Source organism: Monodelphis domestica, chromosome 3 (genome assembly GCF_027887165.1).
Source record: "Monodelphis domestica isolate mMonDom1 chromosome 3, mMonDom1.pri, whole genome shotgun sequence".
Classification (NCBI taxonomy): domain Eukaryota; kingdom Metazoa; phylum Chordata; class Mammalia; order Didelphimorphia; family Didelphidae; genus Monodelphis; species Monodelphis domestica.
In genome coordinates this window covers 516026279-516044491 of record NC_077229.1, presented here as the reverse complement: position 1 = coordinate 516044491, position 18213 = coordinate 516026279, and the positions used below count along the sequence as shown (strand labels likewise).

Below are 18213 nucleotides of genomic sequence, written 5' to 3'. Positions count from 1 at the left end.
CATACATAGGCACGTACCAATGGCCAAACGTTTGGAGCATTGAAAAAAAAGTGTTAGGCATTTAGGCTTGCAAAGATGAAATAAGAGCCAGACCCTGCTTTTAAAGATGATCAAATTTAATCAGCAGAAACTGGCAACCTTATGCTTCTCTATATTTACCTATACTTAAAAAAAAGTTTTATTGATGCCCTTTTTACGACACTTTTATCTCTCCACATATTTTCCCTGCTGCATTGAAACTTCCTTGGAACAAAGATTAATAGTTAAATTAAATTAACCAACAACCTCAACACACACACGTGTTTTGGGGCACAAATTCCATACCCAGAGTTCCTCATTTCTCTACTCAGAGAAGGAAAGAAAGGTTAAATATTGGTCTGATTCTTTTTCTAGATTCCTCCAGATGTTCTCTTAGGAACAGTGTAGCTTTACTACTGGGCTTTAAGCTGCCTTTCCTCAACATTTCTAGTTTTTCTTGAATTCTGTTACAGACCATGCAAAAGCTGTTCTGGGGTGGCTGTGAGGACTTGGCCCCCTTTAGTAGATAGGGTCCCAGATCTTCCTCAAAATCTGTGACCCCTCCATGCACCAGAGTATACATTTTATAACCTTTAAGTGCCAGATAATTCAGATGGTGGAACACAAAACACAGAATCTCATGTTGAGGTACACAGAATAAAGGGCCGCTGAATCCCAGAGTAGATTTCCACCCAATTGTTGGGTATTGGTCTTAGAACTGTGCCCCAAATTGTAAGTGCAGAGCAGGGAGAATTCCACCCTTGTTGTTGGGCAATAGACTCCAAAAAAGACTAGGGGACATTTTGCAGGGACTTTCTACCCCATTAGAACATCTCTATCCAGGAAGCTAGGTGGCACAGTAGAGTACCAGACCTGAGAAGTCCTGGGTTCAAATCTGACCTCAGTTGGGAGGACCTGAGTTCAAATCTGACCTTACAAGATTTGTAACATTGGGCAAATCACTTAACTGAATTTGTATAGTTCTTGCCGGTAAACATTGGGGGTGGGGAGGGCGGGGGGTGAGAAAGCATCTCTATCACACAGTACTCAGATGACCCCGGGTAGAGATCCAGAGATCTTCCTTGCCCATTGTGACACTCATCAGGCCACTTTGGTGGAAGTTCTCTAGTTAGGACATTTTTGTGCTCAGGCAAGTACATGTTCTGATTGGTTTTAAGTCTAATATAAGTTTGAAATTTAATGTACAGAAGAATCTATTTAACCTGATCTACTCCTAATTATATTATGCATAAGGATTAGTTGATTATCCTTAACTGACTAAATCTATATTAAAACAAAAGAAATAGTCACTTCTCCTATGGAATCACATTAAACTATATAAAAATAATTAGGAATTAGCAAAGGGGGAAAATCATACATTTAGAATGGACAGGGATCCTTTTTGTACTTGTATAATTTTTTTGTTTTTTAATAAAACACTATTTTGAAGTTATTGACTTAATTTGTGATATAATGCATTTAAGTATTATTTGCAACATAATTTAAATAGTAGCTTAATTTTAAAAAAATGTATCTATCTTCCACAACTTTTCAAGATTATACCTGAATATTTCCATAGAAACATGAAAAAAAGAATAACTTTGATTATAAAAAATAAGGTAGGGATCAAATGATCTCTCATAGTTATAATTCAGAGCAAAAAAGTCTGTCTTGGGACTCCATGGTTAAAAATTGAAATGATGGCAAAGAAGGATTTTTTTTCACCTCCCCAGCTCTTTGTAGTATATTAGTTTATTGTAAAAGGTCAGAGTTAGGGATAAGAACCACGCCTGTGGTTTCAGTGGTATAGGAATTTTCCAGATGAGGAAACTGATCTACCCCACTCAGCTCATCACCATCACTGCAGCTGCTTCTGCAGGTTTGTAGAGTTAGCTAGAGCCCTGAGAGCTTAGAAAATTTGACTAGGATTTCACAGCAGATATACGTCCGAGGTGAGACATGATAGATCTTTCTGACTCTCCTTAGAGCCAGAAACTTTTCCAATATAAATTCCTTGAATGTATAGCAGAAAGGATTAAAGATTTCATTTCAAGTGTTGAGGAGTTGTCATTCCCAAAGGCTGTCAACAAAAGTCTTTCAAAACTTCTGGATCACAAAAGGTTCTTCATAAAAGCAAAGGATCTATAATATTTAAGATTCTTGGTTTATAGGAAATTTGGGACAGGGTTATTTTGTAATCAAAAAAGAAATAACACTGAAAGTAAATGTAGTTTTCAGAAACTGAACTGTTTAAAAGGGAAAAGATTAACTACCTGAACTTGTCCTATTTGTATTTCCCAATTTTGTAAGTCAACTTTACTTCCATTTTATTATAAAGTAAGATTGTTCAGTGGGAGAAGTGAATAGGCGTGCTGGGCCTGGGCTTAACTCTTAATTAACCCTGCTTGCCTCTGTTTCCCGATCTGTAAAATGAGCTAGAAAAGGAAATGACAAACCACTCTAGTATCTTTGCCAAGAAACCCACAAATGGGGTCACAAAGAGTCTGGAACAACAGAACAATAGTCCAACCTGACTTAGTAACAAAGATAGTTCAAGGAATAAAGGTGAACACAAATCCTGTTGCCTATTGGCTCAATACTTGACGTGCGCTATGAAAGCTAGAATGTCAGATTTACTAAGAAAGATGAACAACAGCTGTTCTTTCCTTGTTTCTTTGTTTTTAAGGCCAGTGCAATAACTACTCAGTACTTGTAAACGGTCTGTGCTAAGCTGTCTAATAGACTAACATAAGGAAAATAAGGTTGAGTTTGTGAACATATAAGTTGTGTTTTTACCTGAAGGAAATGCTGGGACTTCAGGTATATTTTTTATTGCCAATGTTTTAAAATTTTATGGGTTGGAACTTCTTTTGAAAGTTATTACCAGTGGATTCCTAACACATGGCTAACAAGACTTATCATCAGCTGTCCTCTCCTCTTCCCTAAAGGGAATTTTGAGTCAGCACCGACTCCTTGAAGGTCCTCTAGGTTTGGAAAATGCCCGGTTTGGCTCTGCAATTGCTGCTCTATCAGACATTAATTTGGATGGCTTTAATGATGTTATTGTGGGCTCACCCCTAGAAAATGAGAATGCTGGCGCTGTTTACATTTACAATGGACATGAACGGACTATACGAACAAAATATTCTCAGGTAATTCTTACCACAATGACACCTCTATTTATTTTAGAATGTATGAGTCAGGGGCAGCTGGGTAGCTCAGTGGATTGAGAGCCAGGCCTAGAGACAGGAGGTCCTAGGTTCAAATCTGGCCTCAGACACTTCCCAGCTGTGTGACCCTGGGCAAGTCACTTAATCCCCATTACCTAGCCCTTACCACTCTTCTGCCTTGGAGCCAATACAAGATGGAAGGTAAAGGTATGAATAAATAAATAAATGAGTGAATAAATGAATTAATAGATAAATAAATAAAATATATGAGTCAATATTAAAAACTCACATTGATTCTTTAGTGGAAAGCTAATTGCTAAGGATATAGAAAGATTAGGCAAGAGGCTACTGGGAACTGAAATGAATAAATTTGTTTGAATTTGGGTATTGTGCTACAAGGAAGCAAAGGGATTTTATGAAAAATCCATCTTTTTCTTTTAAAAAAATGATTAACTTTACAAAACCAAATAAAATAGGCATTTAACATATACATACTAGAACAAAAAAGATTTTACATGATCCTGAAGATCTCTGTATTATATACAACTTTTAAAAACTTTTTGAAGTAGAAAATGAATTCAAATTGGCTTTCTTTATTTTTATTTTTTTTTAAAACCCTTACCTTCTGTCTTAGAATTCCAAGGCAGAAGAGTGGTAATGGCTAGGCAGTGGGGGTCAGGTGACTTGCCCAGGGTCAAACAGCTAGGAACTGTCTGAGGCCACATTTGAACCTAGGACTTCCTCTCTCTTGATCTGGCTTTCAACCCATTGAGCCACCCAGCTGCACCCTCAAACTGGCTTTCAAAGCTGTCTTGCTTGCTCTGCTTCTTTCTGATCTTGATTCTTTTCACTTAAAAGAACATCATCAATTATTTTCTCTTTGTTTTTGTTTTTGGTTTTCCTTTCCCTTTCCTTTCCTTCTCCTCCCTTCTTTCCTCTCCCTCTTTCCAGTCTCTCTCTTCTTTCCTTCATTATTTCCCTTTGCTTTCTCACTTACCCATTTCCTATTTGGAAAACAAACAAACAAACAAAGCAGAGCAAAGACTTTATAATACATATGATAATCAAGCAAAACAAACGCTCATGTTGGCATGGTCCAAAAAATTCTAGATCTTGAGTCCATCGCTTCTCTGTCAAGGTGCGGGGAGGATGAAAGGTCCATCTTTTCTTCTCAGTAACAGTACAACTGATTCTCACAGAGTGCAAATACAATAAGAGCTAAAATGTATATGATGCTTTAAGGTTTGCACTTTACACTTTACAAATGTTGTCTTCTAATAGCAAATGGTGCTCATTTCCAGAAAATCTTTGGGTCGGATCCTGCTTTTAGGAATCAGCTCCAGTATTTTGGAAGAGCATTAGATGGCTATGTGGACCTGAATGGAGATTCCATCACTGACATATCCATTGGTGCCTTTGGACAAGTGGTTCAACTCTGGTGAGTCAGAGAAAAATGTTAGCACCATTGAAACGAAGAAGTTTCCTCTATTCCCTTTTCCCCAGGTGAAAATAATTTGAATTGGCTAATTGAATATAAAGTTCTTGAAAGTTGGGATCATTTTATTTTTTCTTTGTGTGTATGGAACCTAAAAGGGGCTGTAGTACAATGTGTGGAGAACTGGTTTTAGAACCAGGAGCAGCTGTTTGTAGAGCCCACCTCTGATGCATACTGACTGTGTGACCCTGAGCAAATTACTCATCTATTCTGGAAGAATTTAAATGGCGGAGAAGGTTGAGCCATCTTGGTAAAGGGAGTTATGTCACTAGGCAATACCTACACTGATGAAATCAGGAATCTAGTCCCTACTCACAGTGCCTGACACATAGTAGGTGCTTAATAAATGCTTAGGGACTGCTGTATTATAAGGGATATTGTTGTCAATTTTTGGTTTCTGAGGCTTGTTCAGGGTAAAATAATATGATGTGGATTCAATTTCCCTTTTACAAGGTGGCAATAGGAAAATGGGAAATGTAGGAAGCAGCTAGATGGCTTTGTAGATAGAGGATTAGGCTTGTAGTCAACAAAATTTGAGTTCAAATCCAACCTCCCACACTAACTAGCTGGGTCACCTTGGGCAAGTCACTTAATCTCTGTTTGCCACAAAACCCACCAAAAAAGGAAATGGCAAATCATTCCAGGATCTTTGCCAAGAAAACTCCATGGAAAGGATGGTCCATAGACACAACAAACAAATGAACAACAAACAAACAAAAACCCAGAAAAATAAAGCAACCCTGATATAAATATCAGACGTTGCATTTTTAAATTTCTTGGGGAATAATAGAAACAGAGTTGAGAAGCCCAAGTCCTCTACAATGAAGAACTAAGTTTATACTGAGTTGCAAGTGTTAAAACAACTATTCTAGAGACTTTGGTTTTAAACAGTATTCTAAATGATCTCTGTTACCTTATTCTCCAGTTCACTGAATGGAAGTTCCATTATTAATCACAATAGCTCATAATTATACAGCAGTATATGGTTTATAAAGAATCTACATATAGTGGATAGTACGCGTATACGACTAGAGTCAGAAAGATAACTTCAAATCTTGCCGGGCACTTACTGGCTGTGTGATCTAGTAACAGCCTCTCAGCCTCAGTTTCCTTGTCTCTAAAATGAGAATAATACTAGCATCTACCTTACGGGGTTGCTGTGAGGATCATATGAGATAATATTTCTAAAGCACTTTTCCAAATTTTCTCTTTTGTTATCTTCATTTTATGGATGAAGAAACTAAACTTCTGGTGATGGGCTTAACCTAAGTTCATAGAGTTGGTAGCTGGCAGGGCCAGAATTTGAATGCAAATCCAATATTCTTTCCACTGTACCATGCAATGAAAGCGTTTACATTGAGAGTATGGAAAATCTAGCCAGTGTGAGCAGATTTATCTTCCAGTGGAGTGATGGGGGTATTCTTTTTTCCAGTTTTCATATACAAATGGCTTTTATTTCCTTTGGCTTGACCTTGAAACTGGCCTCTGCAGCAGTTGTGGAGCTGGAAAACAATAGGAGAAATTCAAGGGCTGTATGATTCAGAAGCCAGAAATACACACTGGACTAGATTGTCCCCATAAGGCGAGCGAGGGAATAAATGAAGTCAGACAGAAGCAGAGAGCTGGAAGGAACAAAGTCCCAAGGAGAATCTGGCTCAGTCTTTCTATTTGTCACAGTTGAAAAAGACATTGTAAATGATGACTTGGGTCCAAGAAGCTTAAACACTGGAAAATGTTATGCCCCTGGTACCGTATATAACATGACTCTTAGTGCTTGACATTAGTAAAACTATTCTATTTCAGGTTTGAGAGAATTAAATGGGTTTTGGAAATGAGAATATCCAATCCATCTTTTATAGAAATTATTCTTGAAAAATATTTGGTAACTTTTAAAGTAGAGACAATTTAATGAACTACCTTAATAAAAAGGTATCACGTTCTTTTGAAAGACAGCAGGTACAGCAAATCAGTGTTTTGTTTTATACTCAAGTAAGTGTTCTCTTCTTTTTTAAAAAAATTTTAAACCCTTACCTTACATCTTGGAATCAATTCTGTGTATTGGTTCCAAGGCAGAAGAGTGAGTGGTAAGGTCTAGGCAATGGAGGTCAAGTGACTTGCCCAGGGTCACACAGCTAGGGAGTGTCTGAGGTCAAATTTGAACCCAGGACCTCCTGTCTCTGGGACAGACTCTCAATCCACTGAGCCACCCAGCTGCCCCCAAGTCTTCTCTTCTTAGTAGGAGAAGGACTTAATTCATCAAAGCCCCCATTGCTCAACAATGTCCTCTTTGGAATGGCTTTCAGTGCCTGAGGCTCATCCTTTTGAATGTCTCCAGTGGTGGTCAATGTTTAGCCTTCATGGTTTACTTTGATTTTTGTAAACAGCCAAGAGTTCAAATCTGCCTTCAGATACTTAGTAGCTATGTGACCCATGTCAATTACTTAACCCCATTTGCCTAAAAAATAGTAGTTTCTGCTTTTCTTGCGTGACTCATAAACTGTCTTTTGTTTACTGAATATTTGAGTCAAAAGAGTGACAGATGTATAAATTAAGGTAGAGCCCAGGAGTGAAGGGATTTCCCAGTGTCAAATAGCTAGTAAGTTGCAGAGCTGGGATTTCACCGTAGATCTCCTGATTCTAAGATTCAAGTTCTTACTGCATTTCTCTTTCCTTCAAGCTAGGCTTCCTGTCCCCATATCCTGAAGCTTCTTTGACCCCGATTCATTAAAGAACAGGAGCTCCTAAAATGCCTAAGTCTTTGACATTACAGTCAGAATGTGTATGCTTGGGGCAATGGGAACCAGAGCTAGGGATGAGATGTCCTAAGTTCAAAGCTGGCCTTTTAAAAACAAACTACATCAGGAAATCTAGGTGGCGCGGTAGACTGACCGCCAGGCCCAGGGACAGGAGGTCCTGGTTTCAATTGAAGTCTCAGACACTTCCCAGCTGTGTGACCCTGGACAAGTCACTTGACCCCCATTGCCTAGCTCTTACCACTCTTCTGCCTTGGAACCAATAAACAATATTGATTTTAAGTCAGAAGGGGAGGGCTTAAAAAAATAATTTTTGTGCTGACTCCCTAAGTAATATTGAAAGGGACTATCATCTGGACAATTAAATTGTTAAGAGTGGATGACATTGCTTTATCATAGTGCTATTGTAGTTGTATTGTACCAACCAAAGCCTAGTCACTTTGGTTACTACATGGGATTGAGGCTTATTTACATACATAGATGCTCATCTTGCACCCATGCCAACTAACTTGTGATTATTTTACCTAGTAGGTTTCTTATGCAATGCATTGCAAATAAAGGGTATGTTTTGGCAGGCTGTAAAGAAGCCAACCAGGTACTTGGAAGCCTCGAGTTCCAATCTCACCCATCATTAAGTGTCACTATGCATGCCCATTTTATTGATGAGGAAACTGAGGCTCAGAGAGGTAAAATGAGTAAGAGTGTCAGAACTTGAACATAGGCTAACTCCCCCAGTCTGCTTGTTCTTTTCGCTGTATCAGCAATAACGTCAATCCAGATTTGTTTATATATTTCAGGTCACAAAGTATTGCTGATGTCTCCGCAGAAGCTTCATTTACCCCTGAGAAGATTAATTTGGTAAACAAGAATGCTGAAATAACCTTCAAATTATGTTTCAGTGCAAAATTCAGACCTACTACACAAAACAATCAAGTGGGTAAGCAAACTCAAAATGCTTTTTGAATACATTTGGATAAATCTATTAACAATAATCAAGTAACATTTTTTGATTGAAGACCAAACTAAAAAAGTCTGAGTGTTGCTACATTTAGTCTTCCAACTGTTTTGTAGTGCCTGAAAAATAGAGGTTTGTAGGACAAGAGCAGCCTGGGCGCAGCATCTCCAAACCAATCAGATAATGCCTTTTAGGTAAAAGTTGCCCTTCTCTCCACAGACATCATCAGATGTGACCTTTGGAGTCACAAGGTTATCCCTGCTAATAGGATCCAGGATTAGACTAAGCATAGAACTTTCCCTGAAGAATTAGATCTGGACAGGGCAAGTGGGACTTCAGCCGATCCATAAAAACGTATGCATAGGGAGTTACTAGGTGGCTCAGTGGATAGAGAGCCCTCCTGTCTCTAGATCGAAAACTGGATTAAAACTAGCCTTAGCCACTTCTTAGCCACGAGACCCTGGGCAAATCACTTCACACGCATTGCTAGCCTTTATTGCTCTTAGAACAAATACATAGTATTGATTCTAAGAAAGAAGGTAAGAGTTTTAAAAAACTATTAATATTCTACAATGTGTTAGGTACTCTGCTGGGGATAGAAGGATGAAAATTAAATAAGCCCTAACTAGCTCAAAGAGACGGGTCTTTCTTTTACTGAACTGTTACTGGATTATAAATTCTTTGACAGCAGGAACAATTTCCTATTTATCTTTCTACTTCTCTCAGCATCTAGCTTATGTGTCTTACACATACATGATAGGTGGATGAGGATCTGTGTGAATCCTACCCTTTTCCCCCCATATAGATTTATTTACTGTCTCTGATTTATTTATCAAGTCCTATTTACCAAGTCCTAGGGTATTGGCTGAGGTTCACAGAGGTTAAGAGACTTGTCCAATGTCACACAGCTGATGTGAGGCGAATCCAGTTCTTCTGATTCGAAGTCCCTTGTTTTGCCCCTTACAACATGTTCTCTCTGCCTTGCCCATAGTTGACACTTAATTCAGTATTGGAAGGAACATCTGAATGTTGAGTCCCTACTAAATGAGAGCTTCTAAGGGAGGAGGGGGGAAGAGAATTCTAAAACATAGCATTTCCCTCATATTAATAATGATGAAACAATTAGAATAATTTTAGTATGTAAAGTTAATATATAAAATAGAGAGGTAACATAATATAGAGCATGCACAATTGGCGGAAGTTTTTAAATCTTTCCTTCTCTGCGTACCTGCTGCCCCGAAAAAATGTTGATAAATATTTAACAACCAGCTTTCTGAAAATGGCTTGGCATGCTCTTAAGTTTAGTCTGCGTTATTAAAAATTTTCCATATTTTCTTATGCTAGACCACTAACAAAATGATAAATCAAGCCATGATTTTATGGCATTTGTCAATTTCCAAGGTTGTAAATGCTCATGCTGAAATTTTAAAGATAGGCTGGTGAAAGCCAATATCAATTGGCACCAGTGCACCCCTGCTGCTTTGTGACCTTAGTCAAGTCCCTTAACCTGTCAATGCCCCAGGCAACTCTCTTCGACTCTAATTTGCAGACCGGGTACCAGTCTGTACAGGCAGAGGAAGGTTTCTCACTGAGAGTTACCAACATCAAAGAAATCACAGGTTTAGACAAGAATAAAATAAAATTGTGCTAAACTGCATTGTATAGACTAAAGGGACTATAAAATACAGAAAAGGGATAGATCCCTATATCTCAGCTAGACTAAGTGAACATAATGTCATGGACAAGACAAGTTGAAGGGAGAGCAGAAGGTGTGCAATCCAGTCCCATCCCAGTAGGGAATCCTCACCCTCCTGCTAGCCACCCTCGCCATCCCAGCCTAATGATGTAAAGGAAAGAATATTGGATTACGTGTCAGTAGAACTGAGTTGGAACCTCAGATCGCACTACTTATGTGACCACAAGGCCATGTCATATCCCTTAACTGGAACCAGAGTTTTCTGATCTATACAATGAAGGGATTGGATTTAGACGTCTCAACCCAAGTACCACTTTCCATATGAAGCTCCTAACCCCTACTTTCAAAGTCAATTTGTATCAATTTCTTATTTGAACATGTTGCTTCCTCTGATAGAATGTAAGCTCCTTATGGCCAAGGAATGTTTCTCTTTCATTTTTGTATCCTCAGTTCCTAGCTCAGAGCCTGCCACTCTAAAAGCACTTAGATGATTGCTGATTGAGTGATTCTTTTTTTGTTGTTGTTGTTAAACCCTCACCTTCTGTCTTGGAGTCAATACTGTGTATTGGCTCCAAGGCAGAAGAGTGGTAAGGGCTAGGCAATGGGGGTCAAGTGACTTGCCCAGGGTCACACAGCTGGGAAGTGTCTGAGGTCAGATTTGAACCTGGGACCTCCCGTCTCAAGGCCTGGCTCTCAATCCACTGAGCTACCCAGCTGCCCCCAGATTGGGTGATTCTTAACATCCCTTTGTACTCTAAAATCGTGTGGCTTTACAATGTCCATCTTAAGTCTTACCATGTTGTATGCAAGGAATAGACTGACTGTATTGTGATGTGTGAAGAGGGGAATATGCAATAATATAGCTGGAGAGATAGGATGGGACCTGGTTGTAAAGAAATTTCAATGAGAAACAGAGGTCTTTAGGGAGCCATTGCAATTTATTGAATAGTAGAAGACATAGTCTTACCTTTTTTTAAGAGAAAAGTCATTGAGGTAGAAGCACAATGAATTTTCATGAAGAAAAAAAGTTGCTCTGGCTATGTTGATACCTACCTAAGTAAAAATACAGCAGCTAGGACTTCAAAATCAAACCATAACCTCCTAGCTCTTTGCTTTCCCTGTTTTCTAACTTTTTACATCCATCTAGCATTTTTTCTTTAGATTTTTTCAAAGAGCATCCCACCTTTGTTCCATGCATTTTACAGACTTGCCGTTACAATGCACAAGAATCCTAGAGGTAGACGAGTCCCAGAATCATTGCCTTATGATTCTTAACAGATCAGTCAGTCCAAATGATTCAGTGGAAAAATATATTCATTGGCAAACAATGGCTCACTGTCTGGTCAGAGTTCTGGAAACATCTCATCTCATATATCTTCTGCTTTTCAAACAGAACTCATTCTTTCTGCCCTAATGAACTCCAAACTAACTTTCTGCTCATTAAGGTTCTTCTCCATTCACCATCTTTCTTCTGAGATTCCCCAACTTCTTTAAAAAAATTTTTTAAACCCTCACCTTCCATCTTAGGATCAATACTGTGTATTGATTCCAAGGTAGAAGAGCAGTAAGGGTTAGGCAGTGGGAATTAAGTGGTTGCCCAGGGTCACACAGCCAGGAAGTGTCTAAGGTCAGATTTGAACCCAGGACCTCCATTCTTTAGGTCTGGCCCTCAATCCACCGAGCCACCCAGCTGCTCCCTCAACTTCTTGTTATTTGGTACCTGTCTCTTTTCCTTCAGGCCCTTGTCTGGGCACAGATAGGTCAGTGATGATCAGTGATTAAGAATCTTTTATTTTTATGCCATGTTAATTTGCAGTACTCTTTTGTAAGCAAGATTCCATTTGCATGAGATGTGTCTCTTCAAACCACTGACATAATTAATTTTGATAAAGTTTTCTCTCTTATTTCTGTCATCAGATGTCTATCTTAACTTGGGGGCAATGCTTAAAGTTCTAGGACTACAGTTTCCAAATGGCTTCTGAAGTCCTTTCTGGCCCCATATGTATAATCCTACCTGACCTTGCTGTTTAAGCTTCAAAAAAACTAAAAATGGACAGCTCTCCTGTGAGACAATGGAAAAAATGGACAAGGCTATCGGGCTGCTACAAAACCTTTCACACACACAATCCTGGTAGCAGCCCTGTGAGAGTAGTCGTGCTTTACCCTCATTTTACAGGTGAAGTAACCGAAGCTTAACACAGTGGCTGGCTAGAGTAGTCCACTTGCCTCGTAATTGGCCAAACTAGAACTAGAACAGACACAAGACTTTTGACAACCTAGATAATATTTCTTTTCGCCACGTTATATTGCGCCTCTTGTGAGCATCTTTAAAAGTATGAGGCGGAGCGATGCTGCCCAATAGTTACTTTTATATCATGTGTGCTATGTACTCATTCATCAGTCTGAGATATGAAAAAGAGAGAGGAAAGATGATAGATATTGCCTAGCTGGTCCAAGCAAGAGATCACAGAGGTTTAGAGTTCTTTTCATGAACACTTCTTTCACTTCTGTTTGGGAAAGTTTTGCTCTGACAAAATATCACTCCTTTTCTTCTTATACTTTGTCTCTTCACCGTCTTGCCACATGAGACAAAACAAATTTCTTATGGTTCTTTTTTGGATATATTTTGTAATTAGAAACATGTTTGATGTTCTTTTCTTGTCTGTGTGAGCTGGATGGCACAGTGTATCGACCTCTGAGCTTGGAATCAGAAAGACCCAAGTTCATGATTAGTCTCAAATATTAACTGTGTGACCCTGGGCAAGTCACTTAATCTCAGTTTCCTCAGTTGCAAAATGGGTATAATAGTAGCACCTACCTTTCAGGGTTGTTGTGAGGATTAAGTGAGATATTTGTAAAGGGATTAACATAATATCTGATGTGTAGTAGATACTTAAGAAAGGCTTGTTTTCTTCCTACACAGATATTACCTACAATATAACACTTGATGCTGATCGATTTTCTTCTAGAATAACCTCTAGGGGATTGTTTAAAGAAAACAATGAAAGATTCATTAAGAAAAACACAGTGGTTTATCATGCAGTGACTTGTTCAGAGCATATCTTTAATATACAGGTAAGGACTCCTCATTTTCTCTTTTCCCCAACATGAAATTTCCCATAATCATCCAATAAATGAGAATTTTGTGTAAGGCAAGTCATTTCCTCCTTTGGGTTTATTATACTTTTGACTAAGGAATACAGATATCATCCTACGATAATATGTGATTTCTATCTGTTTCATTGGGCATACTAAGGTCTTTCTATTGAATGGAGATTATTTGGGTTTTTTTGCTTTTCTAATATCATGCCTACCATCATAGATATTTATGTAATAAATGTTTGTTTTTATTTTATACTTAGATTCTCAACCTATTGTTGTTCAGTCATTTCAGCTCTTTCTGACTCTTTATGACCCCATTTGGGGTTTTCTTGGCAAAGATACTGAAGTGGTTCGCCAGTTCCTTTTCCAATGCCATAATTTTCCTAGTGGCAAACTCCAATATGGGGCAGCTAGGTGGTGTGGTGGAGAGAGTGCAGAGCCTGAAGTCCAGAAGATTCATCTGGCCTTGGCCACTAGCTAACTGTGTGGCCCTGGGTAAATCACTTAACTCTGTTTGCCTCGGTTCCTCATCTATAAAAGATGCTAGAAAAGGAAATGGAAAACCACTCTAGTATCTTTGTCAAGGAAAACCTCAAAGGCCCCAAAGAGCTAAATGTGACTGAAATGATTGAACAACACCAACTTCCTGTGTTTCGGCCGGGCTCTCTAACCACTTTGCTATCTAGTTGCCCACAAAACAAAATATTAGTAGCACATTAACAAAATAGCAAAATTTTATGTTTTCTTCAATAGAATTCCCTGTATGTAAAAACAAAGAAACTCATGTACCATCAAATCATATGGACTTTTTTTACACAGGATTTATTGTCATACTATTGAGATCACCTCTAGTGGTAAACTGATGTCTTGGGTTTAACTCGGGAAGGACAGAAGAGAAAAGATGATAGCAAAGTCAACATTGTTTAGTCAACTTTGCATTTTTGTTTGGTTTTTTAAAAATAAGCATAATTGCCTTTAGAGACAAAACTGCCAAAAGTAAACTAAAGTTGCAGATGATGTTCACATCTATCATCCGAAACCACAAATGGGATTTGAAAGTAATCCATCAGTCAACAGGCATTTGTTTAGATAATCTGTGCTGGGCACTGTGCTCAGTGCTAGGGATTCAAAAATAAAACATGCAACAATTGTTTCAATAACGGAAATTGTTCTTTTGCAACATGTGTGTATAATATAATGTATGCATACAATATATGCAAGAGTTAAAAGATGATTTGGGAGGTGGGTGAGGAAAAAACATTTTGAGGGAAACAAAAGATTCCAAAATGCAGAGGTGAGGAAGGAACGTTCCAGGCATGGGGGACCACTAGGACAAAGGCACAAAGATGGAAACTGGAGTGGCAGCAATAAGGAACAGTAAAGAGTCACAGAGTGCATACGCAAAAGGGAATCAGGTGCAATAAGCCATAAATATAGATTGGGATAAACATGTAAATGCCAAACAGAGGAATTTATATTTAATCCTAGAGGCAATGGGAAGTCATTTGAAGTTTATTAATTAGAGGAATGACAAGGTCAGACCTATATTTTAGGAAAATCACTTTGGCAGCTGAGTGAAGAAAGAGTTCAAATAGATGAAGTGAGGCAAAACAATGAAAGTAACATGGTATACAGAAATGGTAGGGCATAATAAAGTATTCTTCTAGATTCATTTGGGTGGGATGATGATAAAATTTAAAAGCAGTGGAAAATTAAAACATCGAATTCTTTTTTTAACAGAATTTAAAGACTTAGTTGAGATAATCAAACAAATCATTTTTTAATAAAAGTCTGAAACAGTTTTAATTTTTCATATTTGGTCTAAATTTAAACACGTCAAAGATGGAGTCTTTCATTAGTATAATTACTCCTCCCACTGACAAAAATTACACCCCAGTGATAATTTAGTGAGTGGTATTAAAAAGTTTCCCTAGTTGAAAAATATACCACCCTCTGATGTGCCTTGTGAGAAGCTTCTCTGAATTTAGCTAGTGTGGTCCTCAAACAAATTACCATCAATTTCTGGTCTCACGGTAATTAATCAAAGGCAAAAATATAAATTCTTGCCTAAGAATCTTATATTTGATGGATGGAGATCTATGATCAAGAAAATATCCTGATTTTACTAGCTGAGATTAGTGACATTTTTAATGAGTTGAGTTTCATTTTATTTGAGCCTTCTGTTGGAAAAGCAACATGTCTAAATAACGGTAACGTCACAACTTGAAGGATGTATGATTTCATTGGCATGGGTGTTCTAAGAAGGCAGATTGAAACCCAACCATCCCACTTCTGTCTCTTGCTACCCATGTTCACAGTCGTGTGTTGACCATATTTATAATCGTGAAATCATTCTGTAGCTAACTTTTCATTAGGTCGCTTGCTCTACTCTGTTCGCAAAGAAAAAGAAGCTTTGTATTTCAGGAACCTTCTGATGTTGTCAACTCCTTAAATGTTCGAGTGGATATCAGTTTGGCAAAGCCTGGCACAAGTCCTGCTCTGGAAGAGTATTCTGAGACTTCAAAGGACTTCAGTGTAAGTCGGGGCCCAGCCTTTACAATTTTTAAAATGACTAATTCTGTTCTTTGACCAAACCAAACACTAATTGTCAGTGCCAATGCTAATAACAATTCAGTCTCCAAACTGTCCTCCTTAAGAGTATGTGGAGGGCATATTCTATTTTCACTTTCTTTAGATACCTTTCTTGAAAGACTGTGGGGACGATGGAGTCTGCATCTCTGATCTCGTCCTTGACGTTCAACAGATAGATACTCAGTAAGTTTCATCTTGAAACTCTGTGTGTGTGCATGTGAGAGAGACAGACAGACACAGATAGATGAAGAGGGAGAGAGAAAAAGAGAGAGAGGGAAGGAGAAAGAGAAAAAGGGAAGACAAGGGAGGATGAGAAAAAAAGAAGGAAGGGGAAAAGAGGAGGGGAAGAAAGAGAAATGAAATAACTATATGCTGAGGAAGGTTTTGATTGGTGATTCTTTATAAATAAATTATTTATTATGTGGGGAACATTTGCCATGAACAAATATTTATATAAATAGAATTTCAGTTCCTGGCATTAGTATAGAAGGGGAATACTGGAGGATGTGCCTGTTTCGATTTTAAAGTGACAATTAAGAAGACAGTGTAACACTTCATCATTTACTTTCACCCTATCTAAAGTCAGTAAATTGTTCAGAAACTTCTTGTTCCCAATGCTTCAATCTAATATAGAACACATTTACATTTTTGCATATTTTGTACATTTTGAATGTCCAGGGTTGATGGATTTGGAGACAAATTGTGCCACTTGCTCTAGCTTTTGTGCTTTTGTTAACAGAAAACAGCCATATATTGTCAGCAACCAAAACAGAAGGTTAACATTTGCTGTGATGCTGAAAAACAAAGGGGAAAGTGCTTATAACACCAGAATTGTGGCTGCTTTTTCAGAAAACTTGTTTTTTGCTTCATCTGCTGCATCGGTATGTAAGGGTACATGCTGACTAAGCTAACTTTTCTCCCGGCTTATAGCATTTCTTTCATGTATGCCTGGAAATTGGGGAGTTCTTTGTTTCCTTTTGTCTAGTATTGGAACCTTCCCTCTTCCCAAGTGCCCATGAGGCCGCTCATCTCCTCTTCGTCATTTAACGCAGCTCTTCAAGCCTAATAATAAAAACATCCTAATTTTGTATCTTCTAAATAAGGCAGGTTAGCATATCAGCTGGCACCAGATCTAGACAGATTTTTGCTTTCCTGGACAAAATGATCTTTTCCTTTCTTCTGAGGTTTGACATGAGAAATTGAACACCCCCCCTCCTCGTAGCCCATTAGTTTGGGGCTGCTGCTGTGCCTGCCCCCCACATGCCTCAGCCTGCACTTGCTAAATCAAAGGGCTGATATGCACAGAGCTTAGACTCAGACTTTGTAGCTCTGTCACTCTGGAAGCACAGAAAGCTGTGGTCAAGGTTTTTGAATCCAAGCCAAACTCTCTAATCAAACAGAGATGAACACTGGGCCAGAAACACACTTGAATGTGCATATTTTCCCCAAGGGGCAAAGGAAAATAAAGCAAAAGCTATAACACATATACTTACGCATAGGATAAAAGGAGGTTTATCCAGTTTCCTATTTAAATTTGTTGGGCTTCTTTTTGAGCCTGCCCTGGCCTTTTCTCTTTGGAATTGTTATTGTTGGTGGGGGGTGAAATTCAAGATGCAACTTTCTACTTCTAAAGCAAAAAAGATTTAAGCAATTAAGCCTAAGAAGTTAATAATAGAATACAGTGCTTTTTATTTAGTGTTTTCACTTAAAATATCGTAGGCATCGAGTAGATTGCTGTCTTGGTTCTCTTAATTTTGTTCTACATGAGATCACCCTTCAAACTGATCTTCCTAAATCAGAGGTCTGAATGTCTGTCGCCCATTCATTCAGAAACTTCAGTAGCTCCCTATCATCTTTAGGATCAAATACAAAATTCTCTCTTTCCCTTTGAAAGCAATCATAATATCTTTTTATACCTTACTCTCCCCTACGTATTCTGTGGTCCAGTGATACTGGCCACCTTGCTTTTTGTCCCACTAGATGCTCCATTTTCCAGTGCTGGATATTTTCAATGGCTATTCCTGATACATGGAACTTTGCCTCTTGGCTTCCCTGATGTCCTTCAGGACTCAATTAAATGTCCCACATTTGGCAAAAAGGCCTTTCCTAGTACTCCTTAATCTTAATGTCATTGCTCTGATATTGTTTTCAACACAACATATATATATATATATATATATATATATATATGTATGTATGTATGTATATATATATACCGCAGGGTTATTTTAACTTTTATTTATCTTATTAGCAATTTGGATAGTCCAGTGATTCTTTTTTCAAGTTAATTTATTTAGTAAATTTAGAACATTATTCCTTGGTTATAAGAATTATATTATTTCCCTCCCTCCCCTCCACCCACCCTTCCCAGAGCCGACTCACAATTTCATTGGGTATTACTTGGGTCCTTGATCAGAACCTATTTCCATGTT

The 18213-nt window shown here is 38.2% G+C and overlaps 1 protein-coding gene across 1 annotated transcript in view; it reads left to right on the top strand.

Moving 5' to 3' along the window:
* ITGA2 (integrin subunit alpha 2) overlaps positions 1 to 18213 on the top strand; it is a 124235-nt gene that overhangs the window by 68711 nt on the left and 37311 nt on the right. The window contains exons 14-20 of the mRNA XM_007486290.3: positions 2967 to 3170; positions 4490 to 4626; positions 8234 to 8373; positions 13011 to 13162; positions 15614 to 15724; positions 15885 to 15964; positions 16521 to 16662. Of these exons, the coding sequence (XP_007486352.2) occupies positions 2967 to 3170; positions 4490 to 4626; positions 8234 to 8373; positions 13011 to 13162; positions 15614 to 15724; positions 15885 to 15964; positions 16521 to 16662 (966 nt within the window). The remainder of the gene's footprint in view (positions 1 to 2966; positions 3171 to 4489; positions 4627 to 8233; positions 8374 to 13010; positions 13163 to 15613; positions 15725 to 15884; positions 15965 to 16520; positions 16663 to 18213) is intronic.